Genomic DNA, 23,472 nt, shown 5'->3' with positions numbered 1-23,472 from the left:
TTTAGACGTCTCTACACTTTATTCCTAGCGCGAAATTTCGAAGCTTTCCTCGTATTATTCAATAATTCGGCATATTTCACGTTTCGTGACGATAGTCTTACACTGTTGCGTCCATCGACTAGAAGGATACATAAACATTGGCTTGCCCGCTCCGCTATCACTACAAGGGAGAAACACGTCGCTTATGAGGACCTCACGAATGTACAGTTTTGTTAGTGTGACTTTACATTTGTAACTGTGTTAATCTTCACTGAGTGATCGGTGTCGAATGCGAATCAGTTCGTCAGTAGCCGCTCCCTTGGAAGGTTCGCTCGTCAAAAATGTTCGCATTAGTGGAGTTCGATGATTCATCCCTATATTTATGCAAATTGAAAGACGTTACAACTAGAGACGAAAAGAGTGTCGTGCGCTACAAAGGAAGCCGATATGCTGTAAAAGTAATAGAAGTCAACGGTAAGTAGTCATTATAAATATAAACGAATTTTATTGGGAAATCCGACGTCTCAGTGAAGGATATAAAATTGACTATTTTTCTAATTTGGTGTAGGTACCTATTTCCTCATGAAATGGTGATTCATCGATATTTACGTAGACTTTTTTTTATACTTTTGTTGCTTTTGAATAGACTTAAAATATTGTAATTATCAGAATGTGGATAGTTGACTATGATGCAATTCGAGTAGCTTTTAGAATGAATATTTGGAAAAATGATATAGAATCACTTCATTAAACGTCTGGTAATTTCCGAATCGGGGTTGAAAGGAGTTGGTTCGAATAAACGCGGATACATTGTAAGTTTTATTTGTGTTAGAATACAATCGAAATCGCAAGGCTTTACTCGGATCCTTTTTTATTTCTCTTGGACACATATATTTTATTTTAATGTCTAATTAATGATATCGTAACATGAAAATTCCGGTCCGTTATGTACACGCAGCACTCACACAATCACACATACATACACACACGCGCCAGCTCTGGCGCTCGTCAAGCCACGTCGTTTCTAATTTCGTTTTTTTGTTTACTTTTTATAAAATTGATCGTTTTCTGGGGAACAATAATTCATGGTGGAAAGAATAAATGTCGACTTATCTCACTACTGCGTGTATCCCTCGGTGGCTCTTGCCCTGGGACCGAGGTGGGCTTCGATGCTCGGGTACAGGTGTTGAAGTTGAAGAGAAAAGAAGACTGGCCAGTCGATTATGCGATGTATTTGGTTCAACTCCCGAAATGTGTCCGGCCTCGTTGACGTCCCAGAGCGAAGAGACCGAGAGCGTGAGATTACAGCTTGATGAGAGGGCGATTCCCTCTCCTCTACCTTCACCAAATTCTCCCAATCTGGCAACACGGAGAGTTTGGTCTCTCCGTTCGCGAACATTCAAATCTTCGCCCGCGGAGCGCTCACAACATTTTCTTATTGCTTTTCACTGGTATTGAAATCTATTTTCGTTTCGGAGATTTTGGTTGCTCGATTTTGAACGTATATGTGAAGGAAGGCATGCGAAAAAAAAAATGTTTTCACGGATCAAAGTAGCGGTTCTCCTTTGTCCTTTACAACATAACATGTGAATGTTGCGATCTCTATTTCTCTCGAATATATTCCGATTATCTTTGTCTCGACTTTACTGTAATGTTGCGTTCAATCGACGGCTTCTAGGAAACAGACAAGAGCTCGCGAAGCTAAAAGAAAAATTAGAAGACGAGTGCCACAATGACGAAAATGAAATGCCAGAGAGAGATACTGCCTGAGCATTTCAGACGGTTACAAATACAGGTGCGTATACAGAGTACGATGTAAAAAAAATTTGGCACGTTTCAACTGAAATAAAAAGAAAAGAATTCAATCATCAAAGGCTCGGTAAAATCTTCGGACGGAAACATTATAGTAGATTAATGAATTGAATTGAAAATAATATTGACGCGAATTGATTTTTTCAATTATGTTATAACATATAGAATGATTTCCCGAGCATAGAACAAGTGTGCATTTTGTCTTATAGTGAAGTAATTCGTTTTCCCGCGTACAACAACGCTTGAATCAATTGCGTAATTTGATAGAAAAAGAAACTTTCCTCGAGTTATTAAAGATTATCCGGCTAGTGTACTTTATGAATTTATATTATATATAAGGCTGCTATTGTCTACTGTGTCATATTTATGTTGTACGATTTATTTTGTTGAACTGTATCAATGATATTTTAAGGATACGGAAATTGCATTTATAAAGATCTCGTGTTTTCTTCTTCTCTAATTCGTGCTTTCTGTAGAAACAAAACAGGTAATGAAACGGGAAAAAAATGCTGTTTCGGGATAACGTTGAACAAAACTTTTTTACGGCGAGAGCTTCATTCGCGACGAAGATACTAATTTTCGGGTGTTTTTTATACGCAGAACAAAAAAGTCAAAATGCTGGACATGAATCGCTCGCACCAATATCCGATACGACGGATTACGGGACAACCAATTCTCTGACCAAATGTAATGATGAGACGCATCAATTACATGTGCTTAACACAAATACGGGTACGTTCTAATAACAACGATTTTTAAATTATTTCCACTGATTTGAGAGCGCTCCAAATAATTTCATTTTTGTTTTTGGAATCGTTAACGCATACAGACCGAATTTTCATAAAATAACAGTTCTTATACGCGTAAAAGACCTATTAATTCATTATGTTGAACTAACATAAAAAATGTTCAATTGAAACTAACGTTATTCTTTCACACTCTATAATGTTAAGTGAGAACGTTGAGATCGCTATTGTTTGGCATTTAAAAAAAGTAAAAAATCTCCTTCCTGACTATATTATAGTTTGTCTTTGATTGATGACTTTCAGTAAATGAGCTATCAATTGCAAATTCAAGAAGAAAATCAGAAAACGAGCATATGAGTAACGAAAATAAAGGACTCGCCAGAGATACTGCGAAAGCAGTTCAGGCTGTTATGAATACAGGTGCGTGTACCCAGTGCGACATAAATAATTTTGTAACGCTACAACTGAAAAAAAAAGAACAAATTACAATCATATATAGCCCGGCAAAATCTTAGGACGCAAACGTTCTAGTGAATTGTTAAAAGAATTATTTGTAAAACACGATTAATGAAAAAGAATTTTTGAAATTTCTTTCAATTATCTTTAACAATTAATTTTTTACATATGGAGTGTTATCCTGAACATAGGCTGAGTGTGTTTTTTCTCTTAGTGAAAAAATTCGTCTTTTTCGAATACTCCAACGTTAAAAAAACATTTCTCAATTGGATAAACACGGAGAATTTCCAATAGATTTTTAAGATCACTCGGCTAGCTTGATAATTTTGAATCTTTTTTATGAATGAGGCTTAACTACTATGTCATATTTCTGTTTTACGATTTATTTCGTTGATCCGTATCAATGATGTTTTAAGGATACACTAATTTCATGCTAAAGATCTCGTATTTTCTTCTTCTCTAATTCGTGCTTTCTGTAGAAACAAAATGGGTAATTATACGGGAAAAGATGCTGTTTCGGGATATCATTGAACAAAACTTTTCTACGGTGATAGCTTCATTCGCGATGAAGGTACTAATTTCGGGTGTTTTTTATACGCAGAACAAAAAAGTCAAAATGCTGGACATGAATCGCTCGCACCAATATCCGATACGACGGATTACGGGACAGTTAATTCTCTGACCAAATGTAATGATGAGACGCAGCAATTACATGTGCTTAGCACAAATCCTGGTACGTTCTAATAAAGACGATTTTTAAATTATTTTCATTGATTTGAGAGCCCTCCAAATAATTTCGCTTTTTGTTTTCGAATCGTTAGCGCATGTAGTGAATATCGTGAAATGACAGTTTTCACACATGGAAAAAACCTATTCGTTACCTTGAATGAATTCCAAAAATGAAAGTCAATCATTCAACGATCGAAAGTTGTTAATTTGGTAATTTATATCTGTATTTCATTTGACAATGCCATTTATTCAATTTCGAAAATGTATGATATATAGGTACCGCAAAGAAATGTACGATTTGAACTGACGTTATTCTTTCACACTTTATAATGTTATATGAGAATGTTGAGATTGCTGTTATTTGGCATTTTAAAAAAGTAGAAAATCTCCTTCTGGATTATATTATGGTTTATTTTTGATTGATAACTTTCAGTAAACGAACTAGCAATTGCAAATTCAAGAAGAAAATCAGAAAACGAGCGTATGAGTAACGAAAATGAAGTACTCGCCAGAGATACTGCGAAAGGAGTTCAGACAGTTACAAATACAGGTGCGTGTACACAGTACGACATAGAAAATTTTGTATTATTGCAATTGAAAAAAAGGTAATATTTCAACAATAAGAGGCACGTCAAAGTCTTTGGACAGAAACATAATAACGATTTGTTAAATTAAATTGCAAAAAAGATTGACGCGAATTCATTTTTTCATTTCAATCAATTTTTCTCATATATGAAATTTTATGCTGAGCATAGACCGAGTGCACATTTTCTCTCAGGAAAGTAATTCATTTTTTTCGCATCAATCAATGCCAAAATAATTTTCTCAATTTTATAGAAAAAGATACTTTTTCATTTGTTTCTTACGATTACCAGATTGGCTCGATACTTTATGAATTTCTAATATAATTCAGGCTACTATTGTCTACTGTGTGATTTAACTGTTACACAAGTAATTTGTTTAAAACCGTATATTTCACACATTATACATAGAAAGCACAATATATGCATTTGTAAAGATCTCGAATTGCATCCTCCTCTATAATTTATGCCTTCTTTCGAAACAAAATGGGTAATTTAAGAGAAAAAAGTGCTGTTTTGGGATTTCGTTGAACAAAAATTTTTTACGGCGATAGCTTCATTCGCGACGAAGATACTAATTTTCGGGTATTTTTTATATGCAGAACAAAAAAGTCAAAATGCTGGACATGAATCGCTCGCACCAATATCCGATACGACGGATTACGGGACAACCAATTCTCTGACCGAATGTAATGATGAGACACATCAATTACATGTGCTTAGCACAAATACGGGTACGTTCTAAGAAAGACGATTTCTCCATTATTACTATCCATCTGAAGGCGTTAAAAATATTTTCGTTTCACATTTGAATTCATACCAGCTGATTAAAAAAAAAAAAATCATAAAGTAACCGCTTTCATACATAGAAGAAACCTAATGATTTTGTTCGCTATATTTCAAAAAAATAAGGCGATCATTCGTCGATCGGAGGTCGCGAGAAACCTATCATCGTTGAAGACAAATTGGTTAATATCCTACCACAATTTTTCCAATTCAAACCGGTCCACTCAAATGCGATTGATTATTTGAGGACAAACAATTCGTTGGAATCAAGTATAAATTTCTTACCAGATGGTATATTATGTTACTTCACATCTTTTATAAATCATGTGTATGATTAAAATATCTTTGCGAAAATAAACCTTTCAATAATCGATATTTCCAGAGATGAATGTATCGCTGTCTTCTACGGCAGAAATGCTTATGGCTGCAAACGATTCCATTTGGGACAATGATTTCTTGAGTAACGAATATAAAACAGAAGAATTATCGGCTGTAGCGTCGAAAAATACAACTCCTCCATGGGGAAATGCTTCGGTTACCATTTCTGCACATGAAAGGTAATTGAAAAGTATTCTCTTTTCCGACCAACATCACCGACTTCTAAAATGACATTATTTTATTGTACATTTTTCATTTTGTTTCAAAATTAGACAAGCACAAACGGAACACGATACATCGGAGAATACATTGAACAATATATTGAAGCGCCCTAAGATACTAAACAACACCGCTGCAGGTATTTTATAGAATTGTATTATGATTGATGGGGAAAAATCCACGCTGTATAAATGACTTCTTATAAATGTTTTTTTATTTCTATTATTATTTGTCTCAATGTTCGATGACTTTATTTTGCAGATGATAACAGAAGTGAGGCTTCACCGGAACGACAGGATGACTTTTCCGACGAATCATATGTTCCAGATTCCGACGATGAATCCGACGAAGATAATGAAATGGATAATTCTCTACAAGACAAGACAAATACAACAAACAATACGACAGCTAATTCATGCCAGTCCTTCGACGCACTGAACAATTCGGATGCCCTTTCCAAAATTAATGTCGTCGGCCATAGTGCACCAAATGATGAAAATATGTTCGTTCTAGCTGTTGAGACGGGATTGAAAAAGGATTATTGTCTTTATTGCAATACTCTTCAAGCCAAGCTTAGCCGACATGTCATACGAAAACATCGAAATGAGAAAGATGTGAAAGAGCTATTGAACTATGCTAGAGGTTCTAAAGAACGGAAGAAAATGATGGCGAAAATTCGAAAGAAAGGGCACTTCAGTTTTAACACAAATCCAACACTGAATACCGGAGAGCGAAAAGTTGTTCGTCGGTCGAGTGCGAGATATGGAAAAAAAGCGACTGACTACGCGACGTGTCCGAAATGTCTCGGTGATTATGCCAAATCAAATATACGCCACCACGTCAGCATGCAGTGTTCAAAGCGGCAGGATAAACGCAGAGACATCATTCTTGGTTCGAAACAAATAACCGGCCGTATTCATAAAGAAGCCAGCAATATTCTTCGACAGCGCGTATTTCCCTCACTGCAGGAGGATGAAGTGGTGAAGTCGATCCGGTACGATGAGCTTGTCATTTTATTTGGAAATAAGCTCTGTCAAAAATATAAAGACCCCCATTTTTATGACATGATACGACAGAAATTACGACAACTTGGAAGGTTCTTAATCGGGTGGGGTTCGAAATTTCGAATAACCGAATTGTAGAATAGTCGATATTTCGAAATTAATAAATTCGTCATGTAAGATTGGAGAAAAATAAGTAATTCGAAATTCTTATTCCCGATCGATCGCACCATTAGTCTTCTTCCGATCCCCTCACCGGCGAGTCACCAATACCTCCCGATCATCGAGGTTCCTTTTTCTTTCGGCGTGCGACGAGCTGGTTCCTTGGTAAGCCCTTTCTCTTTCTCCCCGAATGAATAATGAAGTTGAGCATTTTGAGTTTTCGGAATTTAGTTCCGGTTTATTTGGCGTTTCGGGGAACATGTGTGTCGAAGTTTCGAGCGAGATTGCGGCCGATATTTCCCGTATTCCCAAATTTCGTAGTTTTGCAGCTCAGCTCCACTAATAGATTCGATATTAATTTGGGTCCATTCAGTATAGTTCATTTGATGTAATTCTATGGCGCATTAATTAATTAAGTTGAGTTTGATATCGAATTTTGGTAGTACGCGCTGGAATATTCCACGCAGCTACGTTTCTCTCTCTCCCTGCACGCGTTGAGGCTCTAGCGAGCATGGTCGTTCGCGCGATGTTTTCGCTCTGTTTCTTTCGCACTTATTGTCGCGCGTCGTCTATACGGCGATTTATTCTGTCCTTTCTTTCCGTGCCGCGCGTATTTCACGATCTTTTCGTTCGAATATCTCAGCAACAAATAAGAATATTGGAACTCATTTTTTTTAAATTCCGGGGTATCTCGTTCCGGGAAACACGTTTTTTTAATCAAATTACTAAAAAGACAAACAGGAGGGCATAATTTCCACTGTTTTCATTATAATTGTTTGTATTGTAAACAATTTTTTCAAAATAGGTAGAACCGTTTCGTTACATAAATGCATATACATGCAGGGTAAATAGTAAAATGAAATGTTTGTAGTTTTTTGAAGTTATATACAGGACGCCGAAAATTTGAACATGTAGGGTAAGTAGTAAAGGAACATTCGTAAGTTTTTGAAGTTATATACAGGACACCAAAAATTGGAACATCTGCTCTGTGTATTTCGGTACGGTTTATCCCCACTTTCTCCCGATTTCGTACTGGGATACGGGCACAACTGCCGTTTGGTTTGGCCTTGAATCCTTGGGAGGGGGAAATGACCTGTGTTTGCTAGCTTGGCTTGGCTTAGTTTCCAGCCAGATTTCAGAGCTGCTGTACATAATAATAGAGCCTAATGAGCCGAGTCCACGTTTTCTTTTCAAAAATTCAGTTTTATCCGTGATTTTGCTTTTACCCTGTAATTTTTTTTTAAGTTTTACATTTCATTTATTCAATTGCAAGTACACGTGAGTATTTGAAGTGCTCGTCGAACGAGTTAAACAACTATCAAAGAAGGTTAGTTCTTAATCTCATTATACTCTATTCAGAATCCAGACTTTGTATTGCATTTTCAGTTCTTGTGTGACAAATTGACATTTAAAAGCGTCAGCATTTATTTGAACATATCAGTAAAAATCCCAAAAGTTCCCCTAGGGAAAAAAAGGTTGGGACAAGTACATTGATGGTCCCTTGTTTCCTGATCATATCACGAAAAGTGTAAAAAAAAATTCCTTAAAAAAAATTATCAAACCAAGTGTAAATAATTTCAACAGAACAATTCGAAAAAAATTTCACAACGATGCCCCATTCTTTTTATCTTATTCTAATAGCTAAATCAATTGAGAAAAATTTCCATCTAACTATAAGTTACGTACAGCATTAAAATTTATAATATCAATTCGAGGCCAAGTATTTAATGGTAATTCGGAATATTCATTCTGATGGGGGAACCATCAGGAACTTGAGAAAGTTCTAATGAATCAAAAAAGTTACCATTTAAGTTACGTGCAGCACTAAAATTTATGATATCAATCGAAGGACAAGCGTTTTATTAGTAATTCCGAGTTTAAATATTATGAGATTGCTCTATGGAGCGTTTGAATCCAAAAAAAAATCACATCAAAGGTATTATAATTTGTTACTCTATGGTGTCAGAGATTTAGAAGAAAATCGATTCCCCTCAGACTTTTAGGATCCCCTGGTATTATTGACAATATTCGACGTCAATTTTGGATCGGTACAAATTATGTTTAAATATGTATTAAAAGTACTTGTCCGGCCCATCACTTTTCATTTAAATTTTTCATTCAAATAAAAATCAGGGCCCTTCTAGGACTGATGGATCATAAGTATGCATACAGAGGGGATTAAGAAAGTTATTTCCAAATAATTTTATTTAATTGCATTAAATTAATAACAATTGCAAATTAAATCTCCTATAATATAAAGGGGATATTACTGTACAAACCAAGATAAACGTTTTGAAATATGAGACTTCTACTTTTGAAATTGTTTTGATAAATTAAAATCACATAATATCCGTCGATAATATGTCTGCTAGGAAATTGCATAGTAAAAAATTGAAATGGCCACGGATCAGAAACTATGCATTGAACTATTGGACAGTGCCTGCTCTTCGCACAAATGAAGTATATATTAATAAGTAATACAGGCCGGAGAGTTTACGCTACAACTCAAAAAACGACCGAGTTATGAATTTTTGAAAAAAACTATTTTTTGCTGTTTTTTTTTCAATTTTCTCATAAAGTAACGGTCCGATTGAGGTGTTTGACCGCTCATTTCCTTTGTATTTTAATTTTCTACAACTTTTGTATTAACACTATCACGATTACCCTGATAGTTTTCATTTTATGTGCAAAAAACTAAAAAAACAGCGATTTTTCGCATTAAGTTGTTAATAACAAAGTTGTAGGTTGAAATTTCGAGTGGAGGGCATGTCACTGGCTTATATAGAGCTATTCTCCAAACAATGGCCTAGCCCGTTTGCAGATAACACTAATTAGTCTACTTCAAAATCTATGTAGCTTGGCCTACTAACTCGCGGTGGGGTAGTAAATCCTGGCACAATGACACAGGTGAACCGCATAGAGGTTATAAGTCTGGGTTCCGTCAGCAAACGCGTAGTGAGCAACACATTGCCTCTTGCCTCACGGACGTTCTGTTATCGAGTCTCGCGACTCACTTTTTGTTATTCTTCCAAAACCAAGTTAATTCTGTGCGTGTGTGTGAACCGCGCGTCGATTGAAGGCGCGGTTATTGTCTGTGGAGCGGAACGGGAGAATTGTTTCCGTTCGTGTGAGAAAGTAAGTTAGCGTAAACGCTAATTCGCTGTTGTTTTCATTTTCGAAATTGTGCCTTGTTTCATTCAAACTATAAACCTTTTGTACCTTTTTTCGCATATATTTCTATTCTCGTCGAACCTTCTGTTTTCCATATCTTATCAATAAACCTGATTTCCCGGTTAATAATTATTTGAGCGACCCAATCTCCTGCTTCGGGGCCCGGACGGGACCATATAGATAGGTACTCCTTCATTATTTCTTAAATTATTTCAATATTGCAATATTTCGGTTATTCCCTTATTTAACCAATTATTTCAATTTCATTTAGACCAAACAAAATATCCATTAAAATATTTTACATTTCAAAAATCCTACACTTTGTGTAGGTTGGTGGCAGCGAAAACTACATAAATTCCCGAATACGTTCGTCCCTTCTGGACGTAACATCTAAGTAAACGTTTGATCACAGCAAGATAACTTTCGAAAGGAAAACAGTTTATCTTATTTAAATCGGAACTGAAATTATCGACGTCATCGGCAAATGACACAAATTATGCATATTAATAACGAAGGATTCCTCTCCATATAGGGTCGGCAGTGTCGTTACAAATATCTCCAGATACTGTCTCGCTTTTTGCTTGAATTGCAGCACCAATTTTTCACTGCACAAAATACGAAAACTTGTATGCAGCAAAAGAAAATGATTCTACATATTTTTGGGTAGCAAACCTTTCAAAACAAATGGACCATAGTATAAAAGAAAAAATTTTAATTCTGTGGCTTTCCACTTAGCAAGACAATATTCGACGAGAAAGTTCCCTTCTCATCTCTGCACTTAATCGGACTTTCAGTGGGCCATTCAACAGAAGTTCCAGTAATTTTTTCATGGCTCCAACACAGACCAAATGCATGAAATCTAAAGGGAATATAGTTGTTAAATCTATTTCGGGATTAATCAACTCTAATGGAGAATTCCCTACATGATATTCTAGATATCTCCTCTCTCGAAATGATATGTTCGTTCTATTTTCATGATTTATTCCCGGATAAATTATGAATTTTTTTTCTGCCTATTGTTTTAATGGCTGTTCCATACACAGTACATCGTTCACATGCACTATAGCCACCGTGACCTTTTGTTCCCTTAAAATAAGACCGAGCGGGAGTATCGGCAATTATTTTTTTATTTAATGCTAAAAAATTTTCCGTTCATCGTTAAATCTTCACTTTGCAATTCATTCAACTCTATAATAAAATCTTGAAAAAAATCGTTCAAGTCCTTCGGTTTACTTTCACCGCAGTACATTGCCACTACAAATGGTTTACACCGCGAATCGTTTTATTCAGAGAAAGTATACTCGGCGAGCCTCGAGCCAGCAGACGACAGGGCTGTCAATGTACTTGTCCCGAGACTCTGCCGAGTCTCTTGATAAATATCGGGCTCATAGAAGATTTTACATAAAATGGGCCAAAAACCTATTTTGCCGGATTTTGTTAAGGAGTTTCGGTACAGGCGATACAATGTTGCCATGCTAAACCATGCTAAAAGCATAAAAAATTTCAAAAAGTTCAGAATTTTATAAAATTTGGTGAACATATTCTTTAGTGCCAAATTTGACAATACAAATTTTTTAAGATTTTTCTTCTACACAGTTATCGAGTAATTGATCACTAAAGTTGACGTGTATAAGCATAGCGTTTCCATATATATAGGTATATATTCCGGGCATAAGAAATCTGCTTTAATGCGTAATTACTGGATAACTAACAAGGAAAGGTACTTTAGTGTTCCCCTCCGATTTTGATAATTTTTTTATATTTTATAGTCCATCGAAAAATAAGAGACACGTATTTTTTTTTATCGGCTTAAAGTTATTTTTAAGGGGTGAAATCGACCCCCGAAGTTGGGCATGTTTTGCATCTGGTAGACTGTTATATAGAAGCACTCAACCGATCGAAACAAAACCAATTGCAAAATGTTCTGCATGTCAAATAACCTATATGACATGTTCAACTTTTTATGCACCCTTACTGCAAAGGGGTGAACGACCCCCGAATATCCAGATTTTTGTCGTATAAAAAAAACTTACGATCCGATTCTTATAAAACAAACGCCATTTTGCAGAGCAAAAAAAAATAAAATTGATGTGTTTTTGAGTTTTCCTCAAATCAAAAAAATTAAGGTAGTAAAACACCCTTAAAATGTCAAATTTTATTTCGAGCACTGTCCCCTTCCGATTTCAGTATTCTTTTTATAGAATGTAGCTTATCAAAAAATAAGAGACACGTATTTTTTTTTATCGGCCGAAAGTTATTTTTAAGGGGTGAAATCAACCCCCAAAGTTGGGCATGTTTTGCATCTGTTAGAGTGTTTCATATAGAAGTTTTTATATGTTTAAATTAATTTTTGTAAGGCAGTTTTCTCTGTGTCTTTTTACTGATATAATTATTAGATTCCGTAATTCTAAATGATTTCTATTTCAGATTTCGTCAGGAAATTTCATTCTGGAGAACAGAACGTGACCGAGAAAGATTATTACCGCAGTCTGGTAGTGTGCATAAATAATGTTAAAGATTGGGACGGAGGACGCAAGTTACGCGGACCACCAAAAAAGTAGAAAGAAAACGTCGACGAGTCTGTCATACGTATCGATAAATAATATAAGTCGCGAATTCATATCCGATTTCCTTCTTCATTCCCCTTGAGCTTAAGGTTTATGTATTTAAAATGTTTTTTTTTTTAAATACTTTATGATTGATATTTGCCATATCATAAAGTAATTTGTCAATTGATCCAATGTACTATTAAATTGACAAAATGCTTTTTCGTTTGAAAAATAAATAGAAAATTTCACCACATACATCTTGTCACACGCTAATTTGGAAGAGCGTGCTCAACAAGGGCGACCCACGTTCAAATTATTGTTGGCCCTGACAAGGGCCGTTGGTTTGTCTTGTCTGACAAAAGAGGCTTAAAGAAGCTTGATTTTCGGCTTCCTCGGAGACGCTCACCTAGCCTTCAGGCGCTAGATGATGGCGGTTGGCGAGACGGGCGTAGGTTGTTCGAGGTGGCCCCGTTTTTTCGGCGAGACGTCTATGATTTTCCGGGTCTTGGTGGTGTCCGCGTGAGTCCGTTGCGGCCGCGTGATGATGCGGGCCGTGGTTTGGATTATGTCTGGATGGATGGTGGTCTTGGCCGGAGTCCGTGCGGAAGTCTGGGAAGGCCGTTGGACTGGGCCGAGAATCTCTTCAACCACCAGATTGTTCTCGCTGGGAAGGTCTGGAGTCGCCGGTTGCGGGAGCCGTGATGTTAAACCGGGTTTCGGCGTCTTCTTGGCGGCAGCTCGCTTTTTTCGGATGGCTTCTACTCGCTCTTCGCATCGGCGATCTAAGCGTCGCAGGTAGGAGGCTGTTCTTCTTCAAGGCATTGATGGAGGTCCGTCCCGTACCGCTGTTGAAGTTGGAGTGAGCTGTCTAGGGATGCCGCCGTGTGAATCGATTAATTGAGAAATCGATCTTTTCGGTGGCAATAATCGATATATTAAATCGATTCTTTTCGTTCAATTAATTGATTGAATCGATTTTTTGAGTGCAAGATCGACTGCGTAAAATTGTATTTCTTGTTCTTTTAATTTAAAAAAACTTTATTTACGAAAAATAGCGTCATAAGAGTACTAAGTAGCCCTCGCATGGTTTGTGCGCTCTGCGCCTCTGCGTCGTGTTCCACACGTTTCGTTATGCACAATGCACATGCGCAATTCGCATTTATATTTTATATTATCGTTATTCTCGTTCTCTTTTTTAATCTTCAAAAAAATTATCATCGCTAGAGTCTTTGCATGTTGTGCTTCGAACTTCGGTCATCATGACGTCGTGTGCACCTGCAGGTAAGATTACCTTATATATTTAAGTGCATTTCTTCATTTAATTTAAAAACTTGCACGCGACATACAGGTTATGTTTTAGCGTGCCCGTGCACGCACAGGGCAGGTCGCCAGTCACCAGTTTGTCGAAGACTTAACACTTTTCAACATTTTACGCTATTGTATGTATAATGAAAAACTGAAAAAAATATGTCAAGTGACTTGTCACTTTTCGAATCCAGTTTGTGCAATATTTTTGGTAATATATTTTTGCTTGAATTTTTAGAAGAAACTTCGGCCAGGGTGTACTCGATGTATTTCCAAATTAATCGACAGGATCCTTGGAAAGCTGACGGGATCGACTTTGCGACGTACATTAAATTAAAACGTAAGTAAATATTCTGTCTATTACTGGTTACTGGTATGTTTTATAATCTATTATATGCCTCACTGCGACATGCTCAGCGACAAGAGCTGCCTCTACGTCAAGTCAAAATATTTTCTTTAACATATAATATTACTCTAACATATACTCTATGATTATTTTATTTCAGATTCGAAAGTATTTCCGATTGAGTACGTCAAAGATTTATTGGACAAAACGGCAATCTTGAACTATGACGAAGACATTGAGGTATTGCGCCGGTCCATCGATGGCATTGATTAGTGAGTATTACCGTTTATTCATTATTATTTATTTAACTGTTTTATAACAAGTTCGTTTTATAATAATATGTGCAAAATTATTCTACAGTGAGGTGATTTTCGCAAAAGATGAAGATGTAGATGAAGTGTCCTCGATAGGCCCAGCAGAAACTAACAAGACGGCATTGACAGCAAGCACCTCCGGAACCACTACTATGGGTCCTGATTCTCCAACTCCGATTCCCTCAATCGTCATGGACAAGCACGCATCAAAAGGTAATATAATATTCACTATATAATAAATGAATAATATTATCCAATAAATTTTTTTTGTGTGACCTCTACGTCTCGTTCTTCGCGTCCTCTGGGGTGGGTTTGCGTTCTTTGGATTCGTTCGCGTTCTCTGAGGGTTCCTTCGCGCTCTTTGGGATTTGTTCGCGTTCTCTGGGGAATCGTTCATTTGGTCAAAGTTGTTTTGAAAATTAAAAAAAAATCATCGAATATATTCTTTCATTAATCTATGTTTGCTGAATTTATATTGAATACAAAGATCGTATTATAATAAAATGATCTATCACTTATAAATTTTTGTAGACGAAACACAGACTTTTCGTCAACGCAACGTAAAGACGAAATTTCCTTTAGGACCGCGATTCAAGCCGACTCAACCGAAGAAGAGCAGCGTCTGGACATATTTCGTCAAAACCCAGGACGGTGGTCAGTGCAAACTGTGCCATAAAGATGTCAAATCTCGTGGAAATACTACGAATTTGACTAACCATATACTTAGGAATCACAAAAACGACAAAACTCCAAAGCTGATACGAGAAAATACTCAGAGTTCAATACAAAAAAATAATCTCGAAATTGATCCGGATGATCCCGTCGTCGCCACTGTTTCTACACAACGTGATACGCATTGCCAACCCAGGATCGACACGAGCGTTTCTAGGATATCTTCGTTCAAAAATGGAGGTTCCAAAGCTAGTGCAATCACGAATGCGTTGATCTATATGATCGCGAAAGATGATTTGCCCATAAATACAACCGAGAAAACCGGATTCAAGTACTACAGCTCCGTTGCTACGCCGCTTTATGACGTTCCCAAGCGCACCGCGATAACCGCTGCTATTGATCGAAAATATGAAGTGCTTTCAGCGCTAATGAAAGAAAAGTTTCTCCAGATTGCCAACGTCACGCTTACTGCAGATATCTGGACGGAGACGATGAATACGCAAAGTTTTCTGGGATGCACTGCCCATTTCCTCGATGATGACAAACTTCTGACGGTAGCCTTGGACACGGTGGAATTGAACGAGCGCCACACGAGTGCATATATTCAGGGCACGTTTAAGTCAATATGCGAAACTTGGAACATCGAGCTTGAAAAAGTCAGCGCTATTGTCACGGATAGTGGAGCGAACGTTTTAAAAGCGGCGTGCGATACATTCGGTTCGAACCGTCATCTAGCGTGCTTTGCCCATTCACTCAATCTGGTGTTCACGAGAGTCATCGATGGAACTGAACCCCTGAAAGAGCTGATCACAAAAATTAAAGTCATCGTCACATACTTCAAGCATTCAACGCCTGCTGCTGATGAACTCCGCAAATCTCAGGTTGAATCTTCTCAACTGCGTTTGATACAAAATGTATCGACTCGATGGAACTCGACCTTTTACATGCTTGAGAGGTTTCTGGTACTCATTGATCCGATCAGTTCAATTTTGCTCAAGCTACCAAAATCGCCGCCGTTGTTGACAGCCGATGAAATTGCCACCGTTCGAGACACAGTGCGCGTACTGCAGCCAGCTGAAATGGTAACGAAGGATCTAAGCGGTCAAAACTACGTTACGACCAGCAAGATTATTCCAACGGTTTATTGCCTAAAAAAGTCCATCGAGGGAGTTAAGACGACATCGGAAATTGTAGAGAATTTCAAAAATGCGATCCTTAAAGAGCTCGATAAACGCTTCAAGGGGATTGAACTGAACCCTCTCACTGCGATTGCAAACATACTCGACCCCAGATTCAAGCGAATGTATTTTTCGTCGGCATTATCGTGCGCTAAACTCATCGAAAAAGTAAATGTTCTCGTAAAGCAGTCCAAATTGAATAAACTCGGAGCTCAACATCAACAGCCGGAAAAGCATCTCGAGAAAGAGCGTGAGCGAAGTGGTAATGACAATGACGTTTGGAAATTCCATACGGAACTTGTAAATCAACACAAGAATTACGATACAGAGACAAGCACCTCTGGGGGTCTCGATGTGGATCTTAAACAATATTTGGCTAACGAAACTATTCCATTGAACGCCGACCCCATCAAATATTGGATTGATCGCAAAGAAAATACTCCTGGATTGGCTTCTATAGCGCTGAAATATTTGTCTACCGTGGCGTCATCTACACCGTGTGAGAGATTGTTTTCTATGGCCGGAAATATCGCAACTCCAAATCGTAACAAGCTCAGCGGAAAACACCTATCCCGATTACTTTTTTTGAAATCTTTAGAATTCGAAAAATGGCGCATGTAGATCTTGCGTTATAACGAGCATTCTCGTACGTTAGCGTCATATTTTTCCTTTAATATCATATCATAATATATCATAAGTTAGCAGCGGAGCATGTAAGTATGCTTATAACGAACCGGATCGTTCGTTTGTGATATTAATATAATTTTTTATATTTTATTTCGCAAAGTCGTACATGTAAACGTTGCTTGATCCGTTTTTAATACAAGTTTGCTTTTAATCTTTTTATTTCCTAAAATGGCGTTTAGTTCCTGAATTGTTGCCGTGATGGAAGATATGAATTTAATTTTTCGTTAATTTTGTATTTAATTTTCGTTTAACTGAAGCAAACAGAGAACACATTTACGGTTGTAATAATACACAAAGAATAATTATATGCGTAATATTTAATATATGCAAAAAATTATAAAATGATAATGAAAAAGTTCCTAATTTTTTTTTTATTTTAAAAGAAGGATTAATATTTTATTTTTTGTTTCACGAAAGAATCTTTGTGTACTCAACAGGTAAAAGAAAAATCGATAAAACAATGTAATTGCAATAAAAATTTGAAAAAAAATTTAAATACCCGCTATAATTATTGAACACTTTTTTTCCAGGTTGCATTTATTATTTTTATGCAATTCAAAAGAATCGATTTTTTATGAATCGATCTTTTTCGCTCGATATTTTGTTGATATCGATACAGAGGGTGTCAATTCAATTCAATTCTAAGAATCGATTCTTTTTCAACAATCCGGCATCCCTAGAGCTGTCCATCGTTATGAGTTTGGGTACTACTTCTGGCGAGTCGATGAAGGGGGGAACGCGCCGGTCTGATTCGCGGTTGACTGCGCCGGCGCGCTGGTGCGAAATTCGGGGGACGACTGGACGGTCACCCCACCGAGTAGTGGCCGCGGGAAGTTAAGCGAGAGGCGTGAGACGCCTCTATTAAGATTAACGGTCTCCGCACCGAGTCGCGGAAATAATGCGTGATATTTCGGTTAATTGATTCGGTATAGAGTGGGCTGGTGTGTCGGGCCCTGGAGAGCGAGTGGGCTTCTCAGCTACCAATCTCGTCTCCTGCACTGACCCGAGAGCCCAAGGAATAGGAGGGAAGAGGAAAAAAGGTAGGCCGCAAGTTATAGTGGTGCTTCGAGAGGCGGGAAGCGCCTATACTAAACTAGAGCGGTCACCATACCAAGTGGTGGCCGTATGAAGTTAAGCAAAAGGCGTGAGACGCCTATACGAATAAGCGCGATCACTGCACCAAGTGGTGACCGTAGGGAGTGCGCTACAAAGATTACGGTATATTTTTTCTAAAGAATGGGCTAGTGCACGGAGACCGGGGGTCACGGGTGGGCTTTGCAGCTACCGGACCCGTGGTTCCTGCGCTGGCTCGGTGACACATTCGATGTGTGTGTAGAATTGAAACTACGAGTCGAAAAGCCCCGAGAGGGGCTGAGAATTCTTGCTGGCCTCTCGTGGTTGGACTCCGCTGTCAGACCCTCAATGTTGGACCCTCGAAATTGCGAACCCGTGGAACCGAGCTGGATCCCGATAAGAGTTGGAAGTAGAGAGAAATAGGCCAGGCATGAATTTTGATGTGAAGTCTTTATTCCAGGAAAGCCGGTCATATACAATGCAGGGGGCTTGGAGGCTTGGAGGCACCTTCGCGGCGCTCGCTCCGAGATCGAATGACCACTTGGCTGTAGGAGCCTGTAGGAGCCCGATATTTATACTGTGACAGATTTTTCCAACACGATGCCACAAAATCGTTCTTCCTCTCATACGTCGATTTATTTATTTGGGCGCCAGTCGTAAAACGACTCAACGATGAGAGAGAAAGAAAGATATATAAACAGAGAAAGAAAGATATACAGGAAAAATATATAAATCGTTTAATGATGTTATTTAAATAATATAACTCTGAGCAAACGGGAAACAAATTACAAAATCAAATCACGGGAAACTATCGCTACGAGATAATAATACAATCGCACTTTCCAAAATATGAGATAGAAAGATCGTCGAACCCAAATTACATCACACCGGCCGAAACCCTACGCACGCGTTACAATTTACTTCGAGCTCTTGTACCTTCTCGCCGCGGAACTACTTACGTACGAGAGGAAAGAAATCGTTCTTTTTATCCTCAATATTTATCCCCGAGCCCCCGATAGGCGGTTACTCGGACGAGCTTTATAAATTCACGGGATTCGTTTCGGCTCAAGCACTCAATTTTCACTCACACGCCCAATTCATATCATTCCACGATCTTTCATTCCCGCTTTCAAAAGAAAAGAGTTTAACATTAATTGGAGACAATTTCAACAATACGATACGACAGATTTTCACTTATAACCACGGCTCAAAATTATTCGCGATCTGTTCCCGGAGAATTTCAAGGATACGCGAGTCTGAGTGATAGAAGAAAACTGGCAAGCCACGAGGCAGAACCACCGACGTGATCGAATTTCTCGAGTTTTAATTTAGAACGACGTCACTCTAAATAATTTAATCGGGACCGCGGATTTCAGCAAAATAAATTATTTTCGACAACGGGATGCAATACCGAACTCACAACCACATCAGAAAGTGAAAGGACAGTGAACTTACGGATATTCAATCGATGATCCCGGGACGTCCGTCCTACTCGATACTTCGCGAAAATCTGGCGAGAGCGAGAGTCGTACGACGGTCAGTGGGCTTCTTTGAACACAGAACGATCGATGGTGATAACCGGCGATGTTCCAACTGTCAAAGTTTCCCAAAATGCTTTGTGGTTCGACGTTTTCCTCAGAATCTTTGATGATAGAATATTCGAACAGGAGGCCGCACAGGAAGAAATGATCCTGATTATAAGTTTTGGCTTGAAATGGATGTGATACAACAACGATTGATTTTCCTTCTGATCCGCTCTCCAATCTAGACTTCCCTTCTCGGTTGGAACTCGTATGAAAAAGAAATAAATTCGAATTCGGGACGCAATCAATAATATTTCTAGAAAATTCTCCTTCTAAGGAAATCTTGCGAGGCCGAGCCGTGGTGCGAGTATCGAGGAGGATGGACGGAGGTGAATCCCTCCTATTATATTGTTTAATCGACGGTCAGAAATAAAAAACCCGTCACAATACATTGTGGGGGTTAGCGTTAGTTGGCCGAGGGCCGTACGGTGGGGGTCGAGCAGTGATGCTACTCGCTGGTTCGGTCATGGCCGCATTGAGGGAGAAATGTTGAGCCGTGCTAGCTCGGATGACTGTGTTGGGGTGGTGGGGGATCCGAGCGGCTTAGTGACTGGTGTGCTAGTTCTGATGCTACGCGATTGGTGCGCGAGTCAAGATTTTCTTATTTTCTCGTTATTGTATATCCAAGGCTAAACTTATGCTACTGTTTTCTTAATGCTAACCCGTGTAAGAAATTAGGAGGGCAGCCGTAAAAAAAATCAGGACCTTTAAGATCTTATCATTTCTAGAGGTGAATTTCCAGTGTGGTGTTCGGGATCCAATCGCTCTCGAAAAGACATATTAGATCGTTTTGAATGCTTAATTCCAGGGTAAACAACGAGAGTTTTTTTTCCAACTTTGATGGGTTTACCATAAACAGTGCAACGTTCACAGGCACTGTAACCACCGTGCCCTTTAGTACCTATAATTTTTTTTTTTTTTTTTTAATTACGGAGGAGTTTGAGAGAATAACTGTGATAAAAGAAAAAAAATTAATTACCTTTACAATAAGCACGAGCCGGAGTGTCAGCCACAATCGCTTTTAAATTTATTTTGAAAATCTCATCGCCAAATCGGAAACCTTCTCGGTGCAAGTAATTCAGTTCGTCTATCAGATCTTGAAAATACTCTGTGGAGTCCTTTGGTTTACCAGGTCCGGAAAAGATAGCAACTTCAAATGGCTCGTACACGTCAGGCTCATAATAAATTTTGCATAAAATAGGCCAAAAACTGATTTTTCCAGATCTTGACATAGGCAGTCCATCAATATTCAAAATTAAATTAATATTTCCTTCGTGAAAGTCAGCCAGACATTTTTTCAACCCAGCTGCAATTCCGAAGTACACATATTCCCCAGGATCTCCATCCGTAGTACTTTCCATACTTCGAATGTTGTAGTTAGCATGTAAAGTACCCAAAAACGTTGCAGCTTTTTTTGGTAAATCAACAAGTAGTGTTCTTCGCAAAATGTCCATTAATTGTTCCAAATGCGTGTGATTGATTTGCGTGTCTACAGCCCACTGACGTAAATCCTCAATTTCTGTTGAAAGTGATGGTTCTTCTTCACTTTTCTGTTTTTCGTCCGCAAGAAAATCAGAATTTTCATTGAAAACATTCTCTCTTGACGAATTCAAATGTTCACTGCCATTATCACCATTATCGAATACGTCATCGACGTTATCGACATCTTGAACAGAGGTTTCCTCCCCTATGAAATCGTACATATACTCGATGAATGTTGTAAATGTTCTAAATAAATCCGAAATTTGGAATAAAAATTTCGAAACACGATTACTCACCACTAACATTTTCTTCGTTCTTTTTATTTGTTTCCATATTTATTTTTTTCGTTTCACTTTTCAATTCTTGAAGCAGCATTCTGCTCTTTCTCTTACGAGCGCGAGCACGTTCTTTTTTACGTCGAACCATATTTAATACCACTATTCACGGTAATAATAAAAAAATAACGAGATATTATGAATGAATAAAAATTAAGATTCAAAAATATTTAATTCGCGGAATTCGATTGCAGTGCGTCGTATTTTGTGCGTACGGTATTTCGTGTGCAAAAATACACAGATGTCTACTGGAAACTGACGCCGATATTCCCTCCAAATTGGGCGAAAACGCGCCAAGAGCCGTGTATTATGTACTGTGACGTGACATTTTTGCCCCGCCACTCGTACGAATCGTGTCGACCAGTGGACCGGGTTTACGGCCCATTTTGACGCCGTTCGACTCGTCGGGTGTTGGTCGGAACGAGACTCATCGTCACGTAATTATAAGTTTTATTTTAAGAATCGCGTATAGGACCTTTCGAGCGACAATTCACTACGTATAATAACCGTTACCTGTTACCTCCGTGTGCAAGGAGGAGAGAGAATTTTTGATTGTTTAATTTTGAGTTTTGATGAAGTTTCCTTTTGACTATTCCGTTTGTTTTCGAGAGATTTGGTGTTAACGTCGCCACATTTGGCCCCGCTAGCATTATTCATTTGGTGTTACTTTCCTGCTGTTCGAGCCGATCTCGCTCGCAAGAATCATCCCTCTCACGCCGTCTTCGAGTACCGAAGAACATTCTCGACCTGCGGGCGGTTGAAAGAGCACGCTGGCATAGGCCATTTATTGAACGCTGCCCGTGTCTTTCCCGCCGTAGCAACCCAGAGTTGCACCGCCCGCAATACCGTGAATTCGGGTGTCAAAGTCCGTGTGAACCGGCGCCTCGTCAGGTGGGGTCTGGGGGAGTTTTCTGGAAACGAGGTGCTGTTCTTGCCTGGTGGCTTATCGTTGTGGGCCCACCGCGACATCCGGAGTCGAGAGGGAGGCCTCCCCTCGGCCTTTCAGAGCTGCCCGCCAGATCCCCAAGAGGAAAGACACCCGGATCACGGTCATCTAGTCGTGAGGAGTGTTTCGAGTGAGCGGGAGAGGTGAAAGTAGCAGAAAGGTAATTATTGCGATATTGTGTAAAGAAGCGTGACGGGAATTATCCTCCGTACACGCTGCATGGTTTTGAGTTTCCCGCGAAAGCGCGAGCAAAGAGTCCGTACTCTAGTTCGCGCCTAGCGCGTGAGCGCTGTCGTGCATGGGCCTAGTGGTGGGGAGAACGCCGAATCTGGAGGACCGCTCGTCGCATGATGAGTCTTCTTCCGATCACCTCACCGGCGAGTCACCAATACCTCCCGATCATCGAGGTTCCTTTGCCTTTCGGCGTGCGACGAGCTGGTTCCTCGATAAGCCCTTTCTCTTTCTCCCCGAATGAATAATGGAGTTGAGCATTTTGAGTTTTCGGAATTTAGTTCCGGTTTATTTGGCGTTTCGGGGAACATGTGTGTCGAAGTTTCGAGCGAGATTGCGGCCGATACTTCCTGTGTTCCCGAATTTTGTAGTTTGGCGGCTCAGCTCCACTAATCGATTCGATATTAATTTGGGTCCATTCAGTCTAGTTTATTTGACGTAATCCGGTTGCGCATGAATTAATTAAGTTTGAATTTTGTAATGTCGAATTTTTGATATCGAATTTTGGTAGTACGCGCTGGAATATTCCACGCAGCTACGCTTCTCTCTCTCCCTGCACGCGTTGAGGCTCTAGCGAGCACGGTCGTTCGCGCAATGTTTTCGCTCTGTCTCTCTCGCACTTATTGTCGCGTGTCGTCTATACGGCGATTTATTCTGTCTTTTGTATTGCGTATTTTTCAGCCGTTCCTTTTGCGTTCGCAGTTATTTCCTTTTCTCTATTTCGTGACGATCGTATCATTTTGTGTCTCT

General features: G+C 38.8%; 2 protein-coding genes across 4 annotated transcripts; both read left to right on the top strand.

Annotated features, from left to right (window-relative positions):
• Positions 1-241: 241 nt before the first annotated feature.
• Positions 242-13,432, top strand: LOC122417747 (uncharacterized). The gene is made up of 12 exons (XM_043431544.1): positions 242-453; positions 2,392-2,523; positions 2,841-2,957; positions 3,595-3,726; positions 4,156-4,272; positions 4,906-5,037; positions 5,472-5,646; positions 5,740-5,825; positions 5,948-6,799; positions 12,448-12,577; positions 12,866-13,241; positions 13,307-13,432. Exons 1-12 carry the CDS (start codon positions 321-323, stop codon positions 13,430-13,432), a joined length of 2,508 nt encoding a protein of 835 aa, XP_043287479.1. The 5' UTR covers positions 242-320.
• On the top strand, positions 7,985-17,536 carry LOC122418223 (E3 SUMO-protein ligase ZBED1-like). 3 transcript variants are annotated; one of them, XM_043432332.1, is made up of 7 exons: positions 7,985-8,176; positions 12,448-13,850; positions 13,918-14,008; positions 14,113-14,214; positions 14,381-14,492; positions 14,581-14,747; positions 15,066-17,536. In XM_043432332.1, the coding sequence occupies exons 4-7, from the start codon at positions 14,139-14,141 to the stop codon at positions 17,003-17,005; spliced, it is 2,295 nt and encodes a 764-aa protein (XP_043288267.1). In that variant the 5' UTR covers positions 7,985-8,176; positions 12,448-13,850; positions 13,918-14,008; positions 14,113-14,138; the 3' UTR covers positions 17,006-17,536. The 3 variants fall into 3 exon arrangements, with proteins under 3 accessions (XP_043288267.1, XP_043288265.1, XP_043288266.1); XM_043432330.1 differs by having other exon boundaries at positions 13,918-14,214; XM_043432331.1 differs by having other exon boundaries at positions 12,448-14,214; positions 15,117-17,536.
• Positions 17,537-23,472: the final 5,936 nt, after the last annotated feature.

This window comes from Venturia canescens, chromosome 11 (genome assembly GCF_019457755.1).
Source record: "Venturia canescens isolate UGA chromosome 11, ASM1945775v1, whole genome shotgun sequence".
In the NCBI taxonomy this organism is placed as follows: domain Eukaryota; kingdom Metazoa; phylum Arthropoda; class Insecta; order Hymenoptera; family Ichneumonidae; genus Venturia; species Venturia canescens.
Note: the sequence above shows the minus strand (reverse complement) of the source record. Positions and strands in the feature narration are given on the sequence as shown.

Bases quoted from the DNA above. Each gene is read 5' to 3' on its own strand.
- LOC122418223 (XM_043432330.1), top strand. From the start codon at position 14,037: ATGTCAAGTGACTTGTCACTTTTCGAATCCAGTTTGTGCAATATTTTT. The intron at 14,493-14,580 runs GTGAGTATTACC...ATTATTCTACAG, and splicing joins TCCATCGATGGCATTGATTA to TGAGGTGATTTTCGCAAAAG. The intron at 14,748-15,065 runs GTAATATAATAT...AAATTTTTGTAG, and splicing joins GGACAAGCACGCATCAAAAG to ACGAAACACAGACTTTTCGT.
- LOC122417747 (XM_043431544.1), top strand. From the start codon at position 321: ATGTTCGCATTAGTGGAGTTCGATGATTCATCCCTATATTTATGCAAA. The intron at 454-2,391 runs GTAAGTAGTCAT...TTTTATACGCAG, and splicing joins AAAAGTAATAGAAGTCAACG to AACAAAAAAGTCAAAATGCT. The intron at 2,524-2,840 runs GTACGTTCTAAT...GATGACTTTCAG, and splicing joins TGTGCTTAACACAAATACGG to TAAATGAGCTATCAATTGCA.